Genomic DNA, 23,792 nt, shown 5'->3' on the forward strand with positions numbered 1-23,792 from the left:
GCCAGTCAAAAGCCATTTTCCAGATATGAATCTGCCTGAGAAATTATTAAGACGGAACAAGTAATTATTTGTTCATATGCTCCATTAATTACTCAGCGACGAAAAAAATTAAGATTAGTGCACATCCCTATTAAAGACTAAAACTGCAAGACTCTACTTCTTGCTGACTCCTGTGACAAACAATAACAACAGTATGAACTATATTATAACTTGGTATGGAAGATGATAGAGGAAAACAAAGAGATCTTTGCTTTTTTAACTCTCCGATACTTAAATACATTACTAAGCACTGTTAAACCCATCACAGAAAATGCATGTTTATGACAAAGAAGAAGGAATATTTTAAGTATCTGGAAGTATCAAAAGAACCAACTAACATCCTGGTAAAAGCTCCAGTGAGCCCAGTTCAAAACGGCTTCTTTTCCCTCAAATTAATTCACTTCCACAGCCTCTACACGTCACTGCTTACAAATTGCAGGTTAGTGCACATCATTACTAGCTTTTACAGACTACTTACTCCTGAAATGACACAAGGTAACCCTCATGTTACTTTACCATAGTGCATATTGAAAGAGCAGCCTAAAAATGTTTGTTAAAATAGATATAGTTACATGCACACTGATATAACTGTGTAGGACATTCACAAACCACTGCAATTAACTTCACAAGCTGTAACCTGGAGACACATAAGACCTTACTGTGAAGAGCAATCATACAAGATAATCAAGTGAATCAGCTAAGTATTATGAAATATGCTGACAAGTATGAAAAAGGCAAGTAAACCCCAAATTGTGAGCTTTTGTAATAGCACGACTAATAGTACATTTAAAAAAAATGGGGGGGGGGGGGCCAAGTAACCATAAGAACCACAATGTGGCAGTTTTTTCAAGGTCCAGCTAAATATTAGACTGTTGTCTGACTGCATAATGGCAACAAATTGTTTAAGATATCCATTAGTCAACAGTTTGCAAAAAAAAGCCTACTGAAGAAATGTCAAAAGGTATTACCAACCAAAGGAAGCAGATAGTTGTAAAGGATGTGTCAGTGCAGGGGCAACAGACATACAGGCCACATGTCATCAGTAAAATATGAGAGAATTCTTTTTTTTTTTTTTGCATACATAGTAACCTGCTACACCAGAATTTGAACGACCTACATTAAAAATCACACTCATTTGGGGGAAAAAAATCCTCTATAAAGAAAGCCCATACAAACAATAAAGACATTTTCACAATATTTCAAGTACGTTAATTTAACACAACAGAGAGCCACGTTAGGCCTAAACATTTTAACTTGTAAGCCATATAATAATCGTTTTAACATATATTTCCTCTGACTAATGTAGACCGGTCAAAATAGGAGCACAAACAGGTTCACAACAGAACATATGTGGCTTCTAAATACAGGTCACAACACCCTGTGCAAAAGGAAGCACAAAGATAGCCACACACGTTCTGGCATTTGTCATGACTGAGACTCCCCTTGTTCCACCAAGCTGGGTCTTAACGAATCCTTCTATACTAGTTAATGGTTAAGAGCAAAATTCCCGTCACTTTTAATATATCGTACACCGCAATCCATCATAATCATCGGTTCTTAAATAAGAGAATGTCGTATTTTATTCGGAAAACAAGGAGATTACTACAGAATTGGGCATTTGAAATACAGTGAAAGGTAAACTGAACTGCAGACAGACACAAAAGCCTTTGCAATGCTGGTAGCTATTTAAACGACTGGTTTTAGCCTTACTAGCAACCGTCAGTGGACAAGCTAAATAAACCATCACACTCACAATGACCAAGGGAATTGGTACTATTGGCTTTTGTACTTTAGTACATCTATTTAATCTTTTTGCACTTTAAATGCAACTTATCAGGTGATCGATGTTCTGGCTGAAGAATTAATCAAAACGTTGCAAGGCACATTGAATGTGGAGCTATGGTCTCTCAGGTTTTTCTGGTTCGTTCGTGGCAAAGACAAACACAAGCGAAAAGATATAGACCAAAATACTTAGCATCTCCTCACGATGCAAACAGTATATTACTGTGTGCCATGCTAGCTATGTTGTTTATTGTCTCTCGTCCCAATTTTACTACTGTACGTATCTTCCCACATTTTAGCCACCAGGCTGCACAGCATTTATCCTACCAAGGTTAGCTAACCCAAATTAGGTTAGAAGATCTAACGGCGCTGCTAACAAGCCAACAAACTAGCCAGAAAGCCAACAAAAATTACAATAATGCACACAAAACAAGATAAACCAACTAAGGACAGTACTTATGATTACGACAGGGCAGCTAGATAGCTGGATATGGTTAGCTGATTAGACAGCAGGATATCAAGCTAAAAGCTTTTCTTGCTAATGATAGCTGCCTAGCGAGCAGTTATCTTCTCGATTAACTGCTCGCTAAGCAGTTAGCATAGCTAGCTAGCGACTTTTTCAGTGGTTTTGTTTTGCTCCACATGAACATGCAAAAATATTGAAATTACGAATAAAATCAATACAGGTCTTCGAAATTTAACAATAATAATCTGAAAAAACAACATTTTCTAAAAATAGAAATATTTTTCACTGATGTTCCCTCTCTTTTCTTCCCATCCCCCAACCCGCATTGTCCGTCTCAACTTTGACTATCGGCCAATCATTCCAGTTAGCATTGCTAGCTAGCTTGCTGTCTAGCGGCGACGACGAGCAAGATTGAACCAAATACCGGGCCTAATTATGCACTCAGACGAAATTCTCTTCAGGTTAGATTCATTCACAGATTGACCATAACAAACTATAAGGGTACAAATAACAGTTCTTTACCGCACCCTATACCTAAAATGATTTAAACCCTCATTTCCCCGCCCGAAACAAATACCTGTCATTGAGCTGGTCCTCGGTCCCGGGCAACGGGTGAACCACAAAGTGTATAGACGTCATGAGTTTAGTCCAAAATAAGACAAAAAACGTGTAACTTTTGTGGGGGGCTGTTAATTTCTGATTAACTCTAATAACGTGGTTTCATGTAAGTCCTTTTTAGAAAGACAACCAGAGCACAGATCTACAGCCTCCTCACCCACATGCCGCCATCTTAACTCTACTTGGCTTCTTCGCTCAGTGTCGACAAGCAGTGATACAACACTGACTCTGGTTGGACCTTGAACACTAACAAGAAAATATGGTAACGCGCTTTGGATTGGACCAGTGGGTAAAGGCAAGAAACAGACACTTGCATCACATGAAGAATCTGCATATGTTGTCAGTGAGAAAGCATTGTATTATTTTTTGTTCACCACAAGGCTCGCTACACTTAATAAACCGCAGTATAACCATTGGTAGTCAATTCTCCGTTATTTCATTTCATTTTTATCTTTATGAATAGCGTTAAAAGAAGCATAAAATAAATTAACTAATTCTAAAAGCCATTCTAAAGGGAATACAGCAGAGCCAACACTGAACATACATCTTCATGCCTGTGTTCTTTTGCCTCCTCTGTTATGTTTTCTTTATAGCAAGAGGTTTTTAGAATGATGATGATGATGATGGCAGAGTGTGTGTGTGTGTGTGTGTCCTATGGGACTACAAATGTTCTGAGGAAATCAGGGCTGTGTCACAGCTCTGAGTTTTGGATTAGTCTCACATTTCAGAGCAACAGAGAGCGATAGATTTGATTGGTCTGTTGAGACTGATCTGTGATTGTTCCTGGCTAACCTGTGGGACATGCCTTGATGCTATTGTGTCTGTTCATTGTGCCTTTTTCTGCAACAAAAGTGAAATATGATGCCTCGGTTCACAGTTTACTTATTAAAACAAAGTTTATGATCCACGCTTATGTTCATAAGAATTGAGAAAGCATGCATTTATATGTCTATGTTAGACCACAGTGAAAACTAAATATTCAAAAACATTGCTTGTCAATTCCTTAATATACCACATGTTTGTATTTAAAAATTAGAAATCTTCCTAATAATTTGCAAGGAGTTTTTAATTCCAAGTTTTTACTTTGTACAGATGATGTACAGTGCTTCCTGTTACTAGGCAAATGTGAGGAAAATCATGATTAACAAATCCCCTTCTGACTTAACAAATCCATAATTAACTGGAGTCTCAGTGGGAATTTACCCTAGAAGTGATAACACTTCAGACAATAATAATGTAGGTTAGCTGGATAAGCTACACATATATTTCTTTAATGTGGGAGTTGTGTAAATTTTTAATTATTTTAAAAGAATGAAGCATATATGGAATGCAAATATTGCTTTTTAATGCATCTGTTCAGTAGAGGAAAAGCACTGTAGTAAATTCTGTGTTTATAATAGATCTTTACTGCTAGGCAGAATTGAACGAGACAGTGATGCAATAAAACACCATATTTGTGCTGGACTCTGATACAGTGCCATTTTAATGTTTATATGGTGCTTTTGATGTTATACACTTATTAGATGTTATTGGTCTAAATATATTACGTGGAGTGATAAAGGGTTTCGCATTCATTAAACAACATTTTTTTTAATACAACACACTTAACTGGATCTATTGTACTGATTGTTTAGTGGAAATGGCTTAATGCAGTTGTTTAGTAGCTTCACTATTTGTCATGGCAAACAAAGAAGAAAAGGAGAGGTATCAATCCCACATGGGTAATGCAACAACAGTCTTAGTATATACCTTTTCATCAAGATATATTCATTAATTTAGTCAATTAACCTCAATTAAAATTTGCCTTTGGTATTTCCCCAGCTCCCATCACCTCAGAGATAAATGAGAGATACAGCAAATAGCAGTTGGTGCAGGCAGCCCCTCTGGAGTGTGATTGAGGACAGTTACATGTTTATGTTGCCGTATGTGCAGAAGAGAAGGAACTGTGGTAAAATGACGTTTCTCATCAGTAAATGAACTAAAATTCATTTAAAATATTTACTGTGTAAGAATTATACACTGTCACAACAAAACCTCCTGTAATCATTTTTTTCTTAGCACTCTGTATTCTATACACTAATCTGTCCAAGTCTACATTATGAGAATGCATAGGGACTCTTACCCTTCCAAATATATTCTAAACCAGTGCTCTTTGAAATGGAAACTGAGGGGATTTTTCACAATAAAACTGAAAGTGAGGCCAATTAATAAACAGAAAGAATTTATTTTCAGACAACAGAATCTACCGTATTAAGTGCAATAATTTCAGTATGAGCCACTTTTGTTGTCTTAGAATGATAACTTGATACCACAGGAACAATGGGCCAACATAATTGTGGAAATAATAATTTAAAAATATATACAGTATATGTGTGTGTGTGTACACATACACACACACGCACGTATATATATATATGTGTGTGTGTGTATATATATATATATATATATTTTTTTTTTTTTTTTTTTTTTTTTTTTTTGCCATTGATGGGATGATTAGCCTTCAAATATAGAATGAAAACATCTTACTGTGGCTCTGGAAATTGTCTAAATGAGTGTACACTTCACAAACATAACAGACATTTTGCTTATTCACAACTACATATGCATAACTTTGGGTAATATTATCTTTACTGCTGTTTTACTGTTATTCCACAAAGGCTGAAATTGAGCTGGCTAACACTCCAAAAACCACCCACTGTAAAAACTATGCTTTTGTCAATTTATATATAAATACCTAAATAACTGTTTATTTATGTTTTATCATAGCCACTGAGCACTACCGAACCCCATTCAGTCATATTTGAGGAAAATAATGGTATCTAAAATTAAATGGTCACGGTCAACTAACAACTGATATGCAAAATCTGCTCAAAGAGAAGAATATTTAAAATGTGAAAGGAAAACTTCATAGGGATGCCTTTGCACACAAATTACAACAATTTCAGTTTTGCAAAAAATCTGGGGGAAAGGTATACCTTCATAAACCTCCTAATTAAACGATTTACATCAATATACTGACCTCTTGTGTACAAAAAAGCATAAAGACATACATTTGATAAATACTGGGTGCATTTTAGCGCCTTCCACAGATTTATCAACATGATCATGGGTATTTTATTTCTTTATTTGGTGAGTAATTGGTTCATGTCACTTAAGCACCAGCAGATGGCAGGATTTAGCTTCTGTTTGAACTCCCTGTTTGTACCCTTTGATTTTTATATGGGGACTTCCCTGGGATCTTCCAGCCATTACTCGCTTTAGAAAAACAAGATCAGGTGCCTATATTATGTCCGACAAACATTACAGTCTCTCTGAGAGGGAGAGATCTGACCACTCTGCGCTTTTTCCTGTTCTAACAGGAATAATGATCATGTTGGGTTGTGCAGTTCTCTGTAAGATTGTCTAATACATGCTGTATCCAGTTACTAAGATCAAACTTGGCTTTGGAGGAAATCGGATCATTCATGAAAATGTTACTATTTGGTGTTGCTGCACACAAGTCTTCATGAAGCACTGTGTTGGAGTGACATACCATTTGGTGCTTTTTCAAACAAAAGACTATGAAGAACGTATCCTTTGTCACATTTATGTGTGAAATCATTTAAAAATAATGTATGCACCAAAAAAGATGTTATTATGCAGTCACGGTAAAATGTATATGCATTATGGCATGCTTGTGAAATGATGGACCTTACTATAGATGTCTACCTTTTGAATGGTCCAACGGATGGAGTCTTGGGGCGTGGTCTTAGTCCCAAATCCAAGTGATGGGGGTCATCTGTTTTGAACAGGCGCGTATGTCTTTCAAAAACCACTTTTGCATTCTAAAAGTAAATTGCCAAGTCAAATATAGCTCTAGTTATTTTTAGCTGAAAAATGGTTAAAGAATAACTACGAGGGTAAACATACCCTGATACTATCAAGGGAAATGTAAAACTGTTTTATCAGTGCATGGGAGGTCTCTGGGTTCACTGCCCTCAAAACGTAGATAACTGTTTGTGTACAATGATTATTCGTACATCTCCAAAAATAGCAGATGTCTTTTTTTTTAAGGCAAAGATAAATAACAGGATGTTACGAACTATTTTAAATTTCAAGAATCTGTCCAGGCCACGTAGGTTGCAATAATTTTGTTTTGAAGTGTTACTGGATATTAGGTTAACTGAATGACCTCGAAAAGGAAAGGACACATGCTTTAGTGAAGGATAGCCATCGTGCTCTTGGAGAACCACACTTCTGCAGAATTATACCAAAATTAACTCACTGGATCCTACTGAACAGAGATTCCTCAGGGCTATAGCTGTTTGGACCAGCTTATGCTTCTGCTTGTGTACATACTCGCTATCTAGGTCATTCAGTCTGAACTGGGTTCAAACTGAGCACAATGTTAGGTGGAATAAGCACTTTTTTATCAGCACTGTTACCAAGGGCTTTGATGCAGTCTTACAATTAGCATCCATTTTCAGGATAAGAAAATAATGTGGCTGTCTTTGTAATATACATTAAGTAAACCACCAAAGAACAACAAATTCTAGAAGTCTCCGTGGCCCTACAATCCTAGGATTACTCTTAAGTTCTTTCAAATGGGTGCCAATACTGGGCATCAGAGTAGTAACATCAGCTCTTGTCACTCAGGCTACATCAACACTTTCAGTCTTCCAAGTCCTGTAACCGGATCACATCTGTGTGGGAGTTACCAAAATAACCCGTCTTTATGCAGGCAATGGCATATTCTGAGAATAACTGCTGGACTTGTGAATCCACGGAATTTTCAGATTCAGTCCCGGAAAACCACAGTATCATTTTGTCTGCAAAGGATAAACAGACTTACTTGCACAATAGTCCTCACAGATTGCTTATTATCAGCATTTGCTGGCATAACTTAAAGACAAGGAAAGTTGCTCATATCCTAGGACTGTGCTCACCAAATAATTTAGAAAGTGGAATTTGGTTAGCAGTAATTTGTGCCTAAACTCAATATACAATATACAGATATCATTTGCATATGACATACTGAGTTTAGGCACATATGTAATCATGGTATATGTATGTAAAATGCACATGATCACCTACAAAGTTGCGCCTCATATTTGTTTCATTTTTGGTTTACAGCTAGACAGACAAATGGATCCAATCCCGGCCTTCTCTGCGCACACGCGCGCGTGCACACACACACACACACACACACGCACACACACGCACACACACGCACACACACACACACACACACACACACGCCACTTAGCAGTTTTGTGAGCTTTTAAGAAAAATATATATCAGTACTATTGTGGGTCTTTGACAGAAACACATGCACACACACACAGTATGCTTCATGTCTTTATTATTCTTGGGAGCAGCTGAAATGACACAACATCTCTGCATGTGTCTACCAAGACCAGAGCTCACCAAGCTACTGAAACCGATCAAGCCGACCTGACTGGCTGTGTGGGAGAGAGAGAGAGGAATGTGTAATGAAGACTGGTACAGCTGGTACTACAAGTCAACAGGGTCATGGTGATGCCAGCCCAGGCTGATCAACACTGGCACAGCAGAGAGCTGACAATTTTTTTTTCAGACAAATTTCTTCTTCTAAAAATGGAATGTATTAAAAAAGAGTTGGTAAGAGTTTACAGATGCATCAGTGGTTGTACATGACCTGAAATTAACAACAGAACATGCTACAAGAAATAATTTAATCTTATTTAAATAGTTTTGTAATTGTTTAGTCAATGCTACACTGAAGCATTAACAACACATTGTTTTATTCTTTCCTTCTTTCGTACACCAGCAGGTTACATTCAAGAGCACCACTGCCAGACTCACGCACCACAATACATAAAAGTTTTGATAAAGTAGTGACCATAAATGTAATTGGAAAGTTAATGGATAAAATACGTGTTTTAGAGTTGAAGAATCCTAGTCTATGGAAAACAAAGTAAGCGTGCACAGGCAAAGATATCTTATGAAACATGCCGTATCATTGCTGTGATGACTCAAAATTGTGTCACCCTGGTCACTCACCAGCCCGCATGTCCGTCATGTTCACACGCCCGAAGCGCAACGTCCATGCACATTTCACGACGTGTATCAGCTACTGATCACGCGTCTATTTCTACTCCATTGGTCAGCTGTCCACACACCTTTACTACTGATTGGCTTAGAGTGGAACCATGCCTACACTGGCCCCCCCGCGTTTAAAATGTCTGAATGAATCAGGGAAGAAAGTTGCATCCCTCGTAAGACAAGAAAACAGAAGTAACACCCCCTCATGGGAACAGTAGAAAAAACTCCACGAGGCTGCCGTTGTAACAACACGAACAACATGAACACTTTACCCTCTCTCTCACAAATGCCGAATGATGTGAGTATGTTTCCATAAAAATGATAAATGTTCGGAATGTGTCAATGGATCCGCTAATATAGCCAAAATGACATAGGTGTAATAATGAAAAAATAGGTACATGGAAAATAGTGTGCGGATCCAGTAATTAATCCTGATTTCGTGCTAATTTTAAAATTGTAAATAAATTAAAAATATAAAGGAACGGGGAAACTACGAATCCCATGGTATTCGCACGGTTAGAGAGAAGTTGGTCGTTTGCTCATGCGCACTTCGTGTGGCGTCTCACAAATAGGTGAAAGGGTATTTAAGTTGAGAGGGAACACTCCCCGATCATGCAGGGTTCACATGAACGTTTGCATACAGCATCCATTCCAAATACGTCTGCTGCTACTTTCAAAGTCACATAGTCAGAGAGAAGGAGATATATTGTAGGACTCTAGTTTGACTTGAGTTTTGGCTTTAGTTAGTTGGGGTAGAGGTGCAAACTTAAGAACTTAACTTAAGACTTTTGATCTGAATAGAATTGCTTTTATCAGGTACACATTTTATCTTAGTCACTCATGTGCTGTCTTCAAAACGGGGCCATAGGATGTTTCAAACAAAGTGATCGGCCGGACTCTGGGGAGTCACTCTGCAGACATGGGAGACTTGGAGGCTGTGGAGGTTCTGATGTCTATGAACAGCAACTGGAGGTCCAGAAACTTTCAGCCAATAGAACTTCGGCCTCTGACACCTTGCTCTGATAACTGTGGAGAAGATTCTCTGCTGCCCGGTCCTGCAGAATTCCCAGAATCTCCTTGTGTGAGTGCTATGTATTTGTTTCCTTCATATTCACACACTTGGTATCAAATGTCGTGAACCATTTAAAAAGAGAAGATGAGACTGGCTGGAAAAAAAAAAATGTAACAAGAAACTTTCGTTGGTCGTCACTACATGAAGCCAGATAAAGAGGTGTAATAAAGAGGTCAAACAAAAGAGATTTTGTTATACAGTTGTGTGATGGGATTTTTGAACCGTTTACATTTATGTACTCCTACTGTAATGTCATGACAAATCCGCGCCTTGTCATTCTCATGACAAACCCATATGAAATAGGCCATACAACAGTAAAATGTAAATGAACATGAATGCAAATATTAAGACTATCATTATATATCTACACAACACAAACTTCTTTCTCTCTTTTACCAGGCTTTACAGTGTATAACTCCACCACACAGCCCGCTGAACTTTGAACCCACTGACTGTGCCACTACTAACTCTCAAGGACCAGTTCAGACTGCCTCCGGTGAGAACTTGGTGCTCCAAGAGAGGAACGACACACAGATGAGGTCCCACGCCACCAGTGTGATCAAGCACACTTCAGATGTTTTACCCGGTACATGCAATACCGGTCCTAGCCAGCAGGAGGCGAGAGAAACCACCGAGCATTTCACCATACCAGACTCACAAAGGAGCTGCCAAAACGAGTCATGTGACGTTTCTGGAAATGACTCAAAGGTAAACCCTGCTCTGCTAAACTCTGACCGACTCATTAAGCCAGCTCCTCCTCACATTCAACAGACTGTAAATCTCCCCTCACCTGTTGGCGTGATGTCTGGTTTAACCACTGCAGGGTCTCCTGTGAGTGGTCTGTCAGTGTCAGTATTCCAGGTGCTTTCGTTTGGACCCCCTAATAATTCAGTAGTTTCCGTCTCACCTCAACCTGTGGCCAGTGCACCAACAGCAGGCTCCACAGTTTGCCAGCCATCTGTGATCCTTGTAGGGAATCAGATTCCTAGCGGTCCAGTCATGTTTCTCATGCCGCAAACAGCACTCCCAAAACAGTCGGCAGCAACCACAGGTACCAAGTTACCCGCTATTGCTCCTGCACCAGGCTTCAACCCAGTAGTGAAAACCATCGTTCCTCAATGTGTTGAGACATCTCGGGTTCGCTGTCACGTCTGCAGCTATCCAGGGTGTGGCAAGACCTATTTCAAGAGCTCTCATCTCAAAGCCCACGTCAGGACTCACACAGGTACAATAGGTGTTTCATGGAATATATGTTTAATGCAATACTTCCTAGCCACACTTAAAAGTCCCTGAATATTGCATATTTGAATGAATGTTCAATTCAATTGCATTTTCCCCCCTTCTCTGCACATTACCAATTGAATGCCCAGAATTTACAAAACTAATTGATACTGTTTAGTGAGTAGCAACCAAAAAATTTTCAGAACGGTTTTAAACTTAAAAGATGTAATTGTGGGTATTGTTGTATGAGGTCAGATGCAAAGACAATTTAAAAAAAAAAGGTGCACAGCTGTTGACATCCTCCTCACGTCCTGCAGGTGAAAAGCCATTTACGTGTAGCTGGGAGGGCTGCGGGAGATGTTTCGCCCGATCAGACGAACTGTCCCGTCACCGGCGCACCCACACGGGTGAGAAGCGCTTCGTTTGCCCCGTGTGCCACAGCCGATTCATGCGTAGCGACCACCTGACCAAACACGCCCGACGCCACCTCGCAGGCAAGAAGACGCCCGGCTGGCAGCTAGAGGTCAGAAATATTAGCAACATCACTACCTTATGTCCTTCAGACCCAGTTTTGACTAGAGCAAACTTGAACTGAATACAGCAAGTATAGCAGGACTGAAGCATCCCAAAGAGGCCACTGGCAAACCGGCAGTTTCCTCACTCAAATCACTGATAGAGGACTCGGCACATAACTCTGCAGTGTATGGGGAATACTTACACCATACACCACTCTTACTCAAGATGTCACTTCAGGTCAACTTTTTTCACAGCAGTTAGCAACTTCAGTTTCACTTACCTGTCATTTGTCTCCTCAACAAAATGGTATCTTGTCACAGTTTAGTAATTTAGTGGTATAATACCTGTACAGACGAACATTTTTATTTCTGCAGTGGTACGGTACTGCTCTACCACCATTTGAGTTCACCGCTGCTTAAATGACTTGCATGATATTTTCAGTGTAAAACAGAACAGCCCCTAGCTGTCAAAGGAGCTGGATGTTTTTGTTTAATAAAGTGGCAATAATGTAGCAGTGTTAAAACAAAAAGTATTAGCAAATGAGGTGTGTGCATTATACTGTTTTTTTCATTATTAATGTTATCTATATAGTGTTTGTTTATTTCAGGGTATCATTTACAAGTAAAGATATACTCTACGAGTTTGACCAAAGCAATGTTTAGAAAAGCGAGTATTTTTTGCACAAGTTTTGACTTTTTTTTTTTCACCTATCTACTTTTGTTAAACTTTAAACTTTGTGAGAAACCAGATTGTACTTCTGTTTTACAATAAATAATTAATATGTGAACATTTCACCCCTCTTTGTCTTTACTGTCTCTTTGTGGAACACATTTCTCAGTCTCTTATATGACCTGAAACAACAGAATCGAACTAAATTCAAGTGGACCACAGTATCATAGAGAATCTTGACAGAAACCATTTGAGCAATAAATCAGATTTCTTTATTGACAAGCACAACAAAGGCCATTACCTGTTGCTGATGCCTGAACTTCATGTGCATATTTTCCCATACCGGTGTAAAAATGTATACTGATGTGAAACATCTGACATTTAACACCACTCGTTTTGTCTTGAAGCCTTTTTACAAAACACACTTCCATCAGTCATAGACAGATTTGTAGAACTTACAATTCATACCTTTCTAAAAAAACAGCCCCCTCAAACCATCCACACTTTCACAAAACCATCCAAAACACATTCCATGAGCCCTGGTACTATTCAGTACAACCAGGCATCCAACACAGTGCTGAATCACCTGTCAACACGGCGACTTCAGAGCACTGGAGAGTCATAGTCTCTGCTTGCAACAGGGCAGTTATTTTGTGTGCTCAACACATTTAGCAAGCATATTTGGAAACAAACTCTGGTGGGTGGGGTGGTCTCCTGGAGGCCACTATTAACATAAAATTCGCGTTAAATATATTCACCAGCTGAACACTCTTTTGAAATATTCATAACAAGTCTACTCAGAGATGCGAGACAATATCACAAAACCATTCAAATACAAGAATTGCCTTTAAGACATGTATAAAATAAAATTACCACCTGAAAGAAGAGTTTAAGGTCCTGTTCATGCTGCCATGAGTCCAGCATTTCTAGGACTTCTGAATAAGCATGCCTGTTTGTGGTATGATTAGATGCCAATATAATTATTTATGTATGTATGATGTAGATTATTCAGGACAGAATAATGTCATACAACAATTATATATTTGTATGCAAAACACCCTAACATTTCATGAACACCAACTTAGTTTCAATAAATAGTTGACCCATGTTGGGCAGATAACTGACTAAGATCATCTGTGTACGTATACAGATATATTATGGAGATATTTTATATTGTTAAAAAAATTAAATAGATTGACCATGTGTGTAAACGGAAATTACAGACACTATAACCGAGGTCCCATCTAGACCAAGTCTCTCATTTTTTTTGCTGCATACTTTATTTCTGAGTAGACAGGTTGTTCAGATACACCTTTCATCAATGACAGCATCTGATATAAACCTGCTGTCCTTTTGGTCTTCTCATCCTAATTTCCTCATCATATTCTTGGCTGGAGGATCATTCAATGCCTGTCTGTCTGCCTTTATAATAACAATTACAGAGACTTAAATACCAGGGAATTCCAGCCCTGGGCAGGGACTTATGCTAAGCTGGAGAGGAAACTGAATCCTTTGGCAAGGTAGATGGAAGACAATGGACCAGGGAGATGCTTTTCATGGTGGTGTCTAAGATGATGCCAGAATTCTGGATCTCGTACCTGTTAAGAAAATCAAAATTTCATCAAGATCTTGATGAAACGGAATATACGCAAAAACATAGACTTTGGAAAGGGACAAAAATAAAAAAAAAGAGTCCCTTGAACCACAGTCCATTTTCAAATACACAAACACACACACACATGCTCCTTCCATACCAATCGCCTGCAGAGATTGTGTAGTAGATGTGCGGTATATGCTCTTCTCCATGGCAGGATAAGGTTCCCAGGCTATTGGCCCCAGCATTGCTGAACAGGAGCCAGTCTCCTACACTGAGTTCAGGTAGCAGACAGTGCTCCACAACCCGATCCAGCCCATCACTAGAGGGCCCCCATAGGCTGCTGGAGAACAGAGGCTCCTCTGCAGACACCACCTGCAGATACATGGCCCCCTTATTATCTACAAATTACAACACTAAGGCACTGATCCAAACTTACTTGTCTACAACTTTACTCAGTCTCTCCAACTTGAATACTGACACTTGTGAGCAGTTTTTCAACAACTTAATTTTAATCTATGCTGACGTAACTATTTGAATAACATTCTTTGTGAGTTAAATAAAACCACGTAGTATGTGCTGACATTCGTTGTTCACGAGCAATCGTCTAAATGTTCCTTTCCAAGGCAGCACATGGGTGTGTCTCCTCCTGTGTTTATTTACCTTGTGCACAGATGGAGCTGGGATAGAATCTTCCAACAGCTTGTATGCAAAAGAGCCATAAACCCCGTCATTCATGTAGTACTGGAACTCAGGCTCATCATCTGCAGATACTCTATCTGAGGACAGACAGAACCACATGAGTCCCTGATCTCCTGATTGTGTGAAACAGAAAGACCAATGCATTAAAGACACACTAACCCTGTGAGTCATTGCTGCAATCACGGGCTACCATCTTCTTTGTGATTATGTTCACGGCCAGCGTGAAGGCTGCAGAAACATAGTAGGCTCCTGGCTCTGCAATGACTGACACACCAGTAGAAGGAGGGAAATACACATCCAGGATAGGTTTCACGGCCCTCTTTGCCTACAGCAGTGAATATTAAAAGGGTAAACATAAATTCTTCTCACAAATGAATCTCAGTGAGGTAGAAACTGTAGAAAATGAACGTCAGCATAGACAAAATTGTGAAAGAACTGCAGTTAAATCATCTAACTAGCAGGAGTTATTGGTGGGGGAGCGCTTATGATAAATGTTTATAGTGTAAATTTAGAAAATTCAGTTATAGAAAAATACAGGCATGATAAGATGTATTTCAGTGTGTTTACCATACCTTTTGTAACATATCTTCTGTGTCACCAAAACCTCCTCCTATGTCCAGAATGTGCATTTGAAAACCTAACTCCTCCTAGAATGAAGGGCAGAGGAAATCAGTCATTAACACTTAAAAACGACTTTCAACGAATACCACACAAATACAGAGACCTCTTCCCATCAATTAAAATATCAGTAACTCCTTAAATAGATTTATGTTATTAAATAGATAGGATTACATCACTAACCCACCATTTCTGGCAGTAATTTATCAGGATTATGGCACTAATAGGATATTTCAGACTTTGTTCTAATCTGCACAAAATAGTTGCATTCATAGTCTGTCACTTACTCCCATGTCGAAAACACAACGGGCATCTGAAACAGCATGAGTGTACACCTCAGGGTCCTGACAGTGGCGGGGGATTTGAAACCTGACGAGGGGCAGAAATATGATTTGGTTTTATTTCCGTAAATATGTGTAGCCTGTGGGAGTCACCCAATTAAACTTTTACATATAAATAAAAGTCATAAAAATGTGCACTTTACATAATTTGTAAAATACGTAAATGCATGCTGTTTCATCTTTGAAAATTAAAACTATGGGAATGCAAAGTTTTTAAAAAATTGTCAAACTATCCTCAGCAGTCAGTAGGGGTTTATCTGACTTGTACATGTCCATGATATTTCTGCAACATATTTGTGTCTTAGGCAAGCTACCATTTACCAGTTTTCTCTCTGTGGACAGGACTGCACAATCAGACTTACTTGACTCCTGACACCTGCAGACTAAGCTCCTTAGCACACTCCAGCAAGTGTCTGCAGTCCTTCAGAGAGCAACCCAATGACATAGCTGTCTCCTCCTCTTCCTGGCAACCAGTCATCACAGCAACCTGCAATAGTAACCTGAAGCAGCAAGATGAATGATCAGAAAAGCTAAACAGGTGACATGACGTACAAAGTGATGGAGTGAAACACGTTCTTATTGTCTATAACACCGCACATTTCACGTGACTTACTTTGCTCCGGGGTGGCTGCGAGCAATCTTACGCAACTCGACCTCATTGTCACACACCAGCAGGTCAATGCCATTTTTTGCTGCATACTTGATTTGGGAGAGCTGCTTACACAGACTGCTAAGAATGATGTCCTTAGATGAGACACCAAGACCTCTCACCAATTCGAGTTCACGCTGAAATGATGCAAAAAAACCAAACCAAAACAAAACAAAGAGGGATCAAAACACAGTGTGCTTCAAGTCATGTCACTTTTCTGAAAACGCAAAACAAGGTCATACACAAGTCCAAACAAGGCTGAGGGCAGACAAATGGATCTACAGTTGTAATAATCGTGTGTATTTACCTTACTGGCACAAATAAAACCAGTTCCTAGAGCTGCCAAGAGCTCAATTATCACGGGGCTGCTGTTGCTTTTGACCGGGTAGAAAGGTCGGATCCAGTCCATGTGAGTTCTCCACCGAACATGCTGCCACAAAACAACCCCGAGGTCTGCTACAAAGAAGGCACTCTTCTGCGTCTGAGGGAGACGCAATCATGAATCATAATTAAATATCTGAATATGAGCTTCTGAGTAAATGAAAATTATACAGAGGACAACATTCTGACAAACGCTGAATCTGAAACGCCTTACAGTGAGATAGTAACTTACCAGAGTTTGCTCATAAATATGGTTATCAATCACGTCTTGGAAAGCCGCACTTCCTTCTACCACCTTAACAGAGTGGCACGCATCACTCACGGTTCCCTTCATCTTCATCCGTAATCTGATGGTTTGAAAGTCATAAAGCACACCCCCGCCCTTTGATCCTTAATATGCTAGAAACTGTAAAAAAAAAAAAATTAAAAAAAAAAAATTAGAAGACTTTAAAATACAAATTCATACAATATCTATAACTGCATATTATAATTAATACCCATCATAACAAGAAGAAAAGCAATAGGGAGCTGATGCCAAAGTCTTTTACATAACAGCAGAATGGATGCCACTAATTAAAATGACAAAAAAGATTACAGCAGCTGTTCTGTTTATTTGACATAGACTTTGGGTGAACCAGCAAAGTTTACGGTTCAGCGGACATCAAGATCCTCTGGGACCACATATGCAAAAGAATCAAAGCCCTGCCTACTTACAACCAATCAGGAACTAGTGTGTGACAGCATTTACAGAGATCAGTGAGTTCAGCTCCGAATGTCAGCACAAGTTGCTTTAAAAACAAATGTGCACGCATCTCTGCCTAACGATGGCTTGTTATCATTATTCACAATGACTTCTAGGAACTCTGTTGGAGATTTCGTCTGATGGTATTAACATGCACAAAACATATGAAATCTTTGGCGTCATAACATGACGTCTGATATTATTATACACTGTGGTGTCCTGACACATGGGTACTCTAGTACAAGCTTTGGTGGGTGATTCCACAGGGTCAGCAAGGAACACAGAACTGTCCCCACTGACCCCTAGGCATGTCCAGCCTGACTAACTGAACTTAATAAAGTACAACTGCAAATTTCAACCTGAAATGCTGTGATCAAGTCAGATATCGTCTTAAAAAAACCATGGGGTTTCGTCTCATAGATTTAACGGAAATGCTTAAGAAGCTACAGAGCTTTGAAAAAACAACAGGGGAGATGCTGGGTTTCAGACGAATCTCTCTGTGTTCTATGGAAAACGTAATTTGCCTAAGTAATAATCAGCACACCCCCTCACCTTCAGCTATGAGCCAGTACTTGTGTAAATAACACTGCAACATGTATTGGGTTAAACACATACACACACACACAGTTAAATACATGATGTGTGGATTGTATACTTACGCAGACAGTGGAGCTTTCCAGCTATCAGCTGGGATCCCAAGGGGGCTCTGCATTAAAGTCAAAGTGTTCCTGGTAAAGAGCTGCCACTAGGTCTCTCTGACGATACTTCAGTGCCTGAGAAATGAATCATAGCACGTCAAAACTGTGGTCTTCAAAAATCTTAAAGTTGCTGGAAATTTTGAAACAGTGGAAAAGAACAAAGGGGACAGAAAAGAGATTTCTGCATGAAATGACTATTTACTAACGAAAGACCACTTGCTGCAAGAACCGTCTTCTGTTCCATTTATAGTAACAGTCAAGCAAACCTTGAGGGCACAATAAGTTCGACAACTGACAATTCAAACTGATCAAATGTACTAAAACTTGCATGCACCACACGATGCATACATCTCGTGACGGATTGTAACGGACTGAGGAGCAACTTACACATGCAACCTATGCTTATTCTGTTTGTTCACAATTCTGCAATTTTAACCAATTTGTTTGATAGCCAACCATTTTGCTTATACTGTACGTGTTGGTTGTCTGACGAAGGTGTGGTCAAAACGTTAATCATTTTTGAAAAAAATATAGCTAGTTCACGGCGACAGTATCATTTCAAATCCGGTCAGGAAATGAATGAGTCCGCCAAATTTTAAAATAGACCACATTTCTGAAAAACAACTAAAATTGCTTCCTGAAAACATCAGATCGGTGTTTGTACGTAAATTATAGCATCAGCTGAAAATAACTTTAAGACCCTCTATTAAATGCAACGCAATACTTTGCAAGCGACTCTGACATCTCTCAGAGTGAGTAAGCTAGCTGGCTACATTACCACCATTCACTCCCATCCACACGAGAGGCATAGTTCTAACTGTACGTTACGATAGGTTTACCACCAGCAGCAAATATCAACGAACATAACAGTTGCTACCGTGTTTTAGATGGAATTAAACTAGTATTAGCACAACATTGAACGGAAAGACTGTATAGAAAGCAGTATAAATAATCCATATCTAGCAGAATAACAGCAATGCCAATATAAATACAAATAGGTAACCAAGGAAATTATATTAGAAGCCAGCTAAACCGGGTTAGTTAATCTAATCGAGGCGACCGTTATCAAAAGACATAAACTAGTTTAGTAATACATGACAACCGTTTTGAATCTAAACTAACGTATATGAGAGGTAGCTAGCTACACTGGTTAGCCACTTACGTCCGGTGAATTCCCAAATTTGGGGGTGAATCGTCTTCTCTTTTTCGGCGGAATTTTTACAGGATTTTTCGGGTAACAATATATGAAACGAGGCGGATTTTGTGTGCGAGGAACTTCGGTTTATACATAACCAAGCCTGGCCGACCCCACTTGCAAGGACCTTAGAGGTAATCTGCCCCTTCACAGGCGCGCTGTCTTCGTACGGTAGATGGAAGCAAGAGGGAGGAGTTCCATTCGAAAAATAAAGTCGTTTCATCATAGGACTGACTGTTTAGTAACAAACTAAATGTTTCTCATGAGAGGCAATTAATTTAACCAAGTAGGTAAAGTAGACATATTATGCATGTTGAAGAAAGTCTTACAAGCAGTTCTTTCAGATATTCAGTGTTTTCAAACAATTTAAAATTACAGCATGTCTAAAACGAGGTTTATGTTTTGGCAGTTTGGCGTTATTCAAAAATATAAAGTCAACTACAGTATGCACAAATACAAAATATTGTGAAAATAATTTTTGAGTGCCTAAAAATAATTCAAAACCATTGGTTATTAATTACAGTTAATAGGATCTTATAATAATTCTTGCATACCTCAGCAGTGACACTCTCTGTCAAAAGATTTCACGAAAATATGTTGTGTCCAGGCATCGTACAAATAATTCCTCGTAGTTCATAATGCTACGAAGTCGATTAGTAGCCTAATTAGAACTTTTCTGGTGTGCGATCTTCAAAAAATGTTGCTTTCTCCGTGACCTGTGCGGGTAGAGATGTTGTTTCATAGACACAAGAGTCGCACCTTTAAAAAATCCGGTGTTGAGGGGAGCATTTATTCCAACGAGGTTTATCGCCGAGTGTCCAGTGATAAGAAAGGGGTTTGGTCTTTTTAACTTCCTCAGTCATACGTATTGCTGAAACTGCTGGGCACCACCAGAACAACGCTCTTAAGAACGTCAGCATTTTGAGTACTATTCAGTTTTTGATAAAAAATAAATGCACACAATCATCTACATATAGTGTTATTTAATGTTAACTTGTTGGTTTTGCTCATTGCTCAGTATCGCAAAAAATAACGATTTAAATGCTTTGGTTATGTAACTGCAGTAGGTAAATTGTTTTCAGAAAAAAACTATTGCTGTTTAAAAAGACTATCACACACACTCACACACACATACAGGCACACATGCAAGAGAGTAGTTCATTTTTTTTTACTCTTAATCTTATTATTAAACTCCGTCATCTTCTTCCTCTTCATGATCAGCATGGTCATTCATGTCTGTCACACACTGTAAACTGTGGAACCAACTGTGTGTAAATAATTTAGATAACCATGATTTAGCATGAAATGTTTAATACATTTATAAGATGAGTCATGTGGCAAAATAAACCATGAAAATTACAGTCATACATGCTTTAAATTTCAGAGTTCTACAGGTCTTCTGTTGTGCAATCCGTCTCTATGTATTTTTTATTTGTGTCCGTTTGCATGAAATTGTACCAAAAATATGCCCGGCCTAACATGAAAGTAAGTTGAGCCAAGGGAACTGGTCGGGGAAAATGACACAATGGCTCTGTTTGTTTACATCAGAGCAGCGTTGCTCAGACTATTGTCAAAGCTTGCGAGTGAAAGTTTCTCCCTGGCACCACACAACGCTGTTCCGAGTTTTGTGCTTGCTCCCTACAGACTATAAATGAGAAATATGGCATTTAATCTCACATAGCATCTAAAGTGGCTTCCAGCAGAACGCAATGTTTGATTGCCATTGTTCTAGTCATAATAGTATCTGCCTCTGGGTGTTCGCCCTTGTCAAGACATACATTTCACCCACCGCAAGTGAAAACAGTCTGCTGCTTGCATTGTGCAGCAGGAATTCTCATTTACAAGTGCAGGCTAGATTGTATCATGCTCTGACCTTCCGAAGTCTGCGCTATAATAAACCAAGACCAAACTAAACAAAGAGCATTAAATTAAAGATGATGTCAGTCAGTTATTCATATAATGTTAAAAAAACGCAGGTTCATGGAATTCATCCTGGAGACAAAATATCTAAGGACTGTCAAAGAAATTAATACATTTTAAATCTGCTATACCACAAAGGGAGAAAAAAACATAATGCTCCTATGGTTAATTTTACAACTATTGTCTCTCTATTAATACTTCATAACCTCATAAGATCTCTGGGCCATCTTATTACTCATTTTTAATTTCATGATTTTTAAATCTCTTGCTGCAAACTAGTGTGAAAATAGATGACGCAATTTGTCTCAATGGGCTATCTAGGTCACCTAACGTATCTTTTCTTCTGACGCCTAAGTAAGGTTCAAGTACAGAGTTATAGACCATTGTTGACCCTCATGATGGAAATATCAATCTACTAAACAGTGCTTAGCAACTGTCAGTAAGTACCATTTCCTCCATCAAGCTTAGTCAAAAGTCCCGCTCTTCATCAAAGTTTTACATTAACTGCTGTGTGGGATATGATAAAAACAAATTCATCAAAACAGTCAAAATGAAATGTGTGGTTGGAGGACTAGCAATAGGGCCATATGTTATCCGAAAGGCCTCCCAAAGGAATAGTACTTTTATTTCCTTTGCGCAGTCATGGCAAATATATGTTTTGGATCAGACATTGTGCAAGACAACAACCTGAGCTGGACATCAGCACCGTAAACATATATAACGTGTGTTATCAAAAGTAATTTTCTTTACTCTTCTGTAATCATGTGAACAATTATCGCCTCGCAGATCATGCTCAAAGACATTTAAGTTTTGCTAGACTTATACCTTAAAATAGCACTGATCTGAATGCTATGTAACCATGGTTGGTCTTTGTATGCTCTGTTTTTCTGGTTGTAATTCATAAAGTTTATTTTACTGTATATAGCTAGTGATCAATGAGACTCTGGGCGCTGTTAAGTAAAGAGGCTCATAAAGAATAAAGTTTTCTTAGGTTTGATTTATTATCTGATCCCAGAGAGCAGAATATTTATTATAAATTGAGGATTCTGATGCTGATATTTTGAAGAGAGTTGGTAGTGTTGTTTCAAAAATGATAATGTTTTGAAATGACTTGCTGAGGTGGACTGTCACAGCTAACATTTTTAATGAGAGCTTCATGGGCATAGTAACTGTAACTAAAGGAGCCATAGCCATATAGTGAGAATAACAAAAAAACAACAAAAATAAAACAACAAAAACAACCAAACAGCAAAACAGCAAGTTTAGAATATTGTGGCATGATGTAATACCAGTATATAGTGAATGGTAGTGATGGTAGCAAAACTTAAATTTTGTTTTTGTCTCTGAATTGTTCAAGGCATTTTATGCCCTTTGACCACTGAATGTCAGTTTGGTTGAAAAACAGACTGTCTGGTACCAAAACACCATGGCTTATCTTGTACACTTTCCACATTATCTGTCACCTTTCATCTCTCCTTTCTCAGAAAACCTAAATGAACTCATGATATGCTTGTCGCCTACCTGTTACAGTTAATGATTCATCGCGATGTAAAATGACAATAAAGGCTCGACATGGAGGGGCGGAGGGGGGGTTGGCCTCAAGCTTGGTAGAAAACAGTAGCACATTTCATTTATGGATATGTCCTCCTGGAAAACAGATAGAGGTTTATCAGAAATTGTTATTTCTGATTTATTCCACTTAAACCTGTTAAGAATTTTGTCAACGTATCTCCAAAATTTTCTTTTTGTTTTTTTTTTTTAGATCTCTTGAGCACAACATTTTGTGACATATTCTACCTTTTATGACTCCTCCAAGGAAGGGCTTCTTACGTTTTCAGAGTTCTAGATAACAGAGGATATTGTAATTATAGTAAATATCTACTCTGTAGATAATAATCTATTGATGTAACACAATTATGTTATGCTAAATCACTCAGTAGCAAGGATGCAAATATTTGACATTGAAGCATCTTTTACTACATAAAATGTCTCAGTGGATCAGTTCTATTGTTTAGCACTGTTCTTTAAAGTGCAAGCAAGATTATTTGTAGTTTAAAAACATTTTAAAAGACTGATTTGCTGTAAGCTTCCATTAAAGCTGTCCTGTACTTAATCACAAACATGTCTTGTTGAGTTAAATGTAGGCTGATTACTGTCCATTGTGGTTTTCTTTTTAAAATCACATGCTCAAAATAGATATTTTGTTATAGAACATGCTATAGTACAAAAGCCAACACCAAACAATTCTATAGCATAGGGCTCCTATTACTACTAATGATGTAATTGTACATCTCAGTCCTCCAAGATCTATCTTGTCTACCAAAATTACCTTACTGCTAGTCAAAAGCCTTTCCTTTTAGATACAAGTGTTGTATACATTTACCTTATGCCTGCATTGGCTCAGACATAACACAAAGTGTATCCTTTCTGTATTTTTACCTTTTATCTCTGAGTTTATGGTACCCTTATCTATATAAAGATGAGATGTAGTGTGTACAGAAATAAC

General features: G+C 38.5%; 3 protein-coding genes across 10 annotated transcripts in view; 1 reads left to right on the plus strand and 2 right to left on the minus strand.

Moving 5' to 3' along the window:
- ubr5 (ubiquitin protein ligase E3 component n-recognin 5) overlaps positions 1 to 3,038 on the minus strand; it is a 31,178-nt gene extending 28,140 nt beyond the window's left edge. For all 6 annotated transcript variants that reach the window (XM_030783361.1, XM_030783363.1, XM_030783362.1 and 3 more), the window contains exon 1: positions 2,865 to 3,038. In XM_030783361.1, coding sequence (XP_030639221.1) covers positions 2,865 to 2,926 — 62 coding nt within the window. In that variant the 5' untranslated portion in view covers positions 2,927 to 3,038. The remainder of the gene's footprint in view (positions 1 to 2,864) is intronic.
- Positions 3,039 to 9,801: 6,763 nt separating this feature from the next.
- klf10 (Kruppel like factor 10) lies at positions 9,802 to 12,558 on the plus strand. Its single transcript, XM_030782639.1, has 3 exons — positions 9,802 to 10,049; positions 10,440 to 11,265; positions 11,579 to 12,558. The coding sequence occupies exons 1-3, from the start codon at positions 9,888 to 9,890 to the stop codon at positions 11,854 to 11,856; spliced, it is 1,266 nt and encodes a 421-aa protein (XP_030638499.1). The 5' UTR covers positions 9,802 to 9,887; the 3' UTR covers positions 11,857 to 12,558.
- Positions 12,559 to 12,727: 169 nt separating this feature from the next.
- Positions 12,728 to 17,126, minus strand: azin1a (antizyme inhibitor 1a). 3 transcript variants are annotated; one of them, XM_030782166.1, is made up of 10 exons: positions 16,964 to 17,126; positions 16,658 to 16,831; positions 16,315 to 16,487; positions 16,064 to 16,201; positions 15,648 to 15,729; positions 15,315 to 15,389; positions 14,902 to 15,067; positions 14,704 to 14,813; positions 14,201 to 14,415; positions 12,728 to 14,044 (listed from the first exon to the last, which is right to left on the minus strand). In XM_030782166.1, exons 1-10 carry the CDS (start codon positions 17,069 to 17,071, stop codon positions 13,933 to 13,935), a joined length of 1,353 nt encoding a protein of 450 aa, XP_030638026.1. In that variant the 5' UTR covers positions 17,072 to 17,126; the 3' UTR covers positions 12,728 to 13,932. The 3 variants fall into 3 exon arrangements, with proteins under 3 accessions (XP_030638026.1, XP_030638024.1, XP_030638025.1); XM_030782164.1 differs by having other exon boundaries at positions 14,704 to 14,819; XM_030782165.1 differs by having other exon boundaries at positions 14,201 to 14,433; positions 14,704 to 14,819.
- Positions 17,127 to 23,792: the final 6,666 nt, after the last annotated feature.

This window comes from Chanos chanos, chromosome 8 (genome assembly GCF_902362185.1).
Source record: "Chanos chanos chromosome 8, fChaCha1.1, whole genome shotgun sequence".
Taxonomy (NCBI): Eukaryota; Metazoa; Chordata; class Actinopteri; order Gonorynchiformes; family Chanidae; genus Chanos; species Chanos chanos.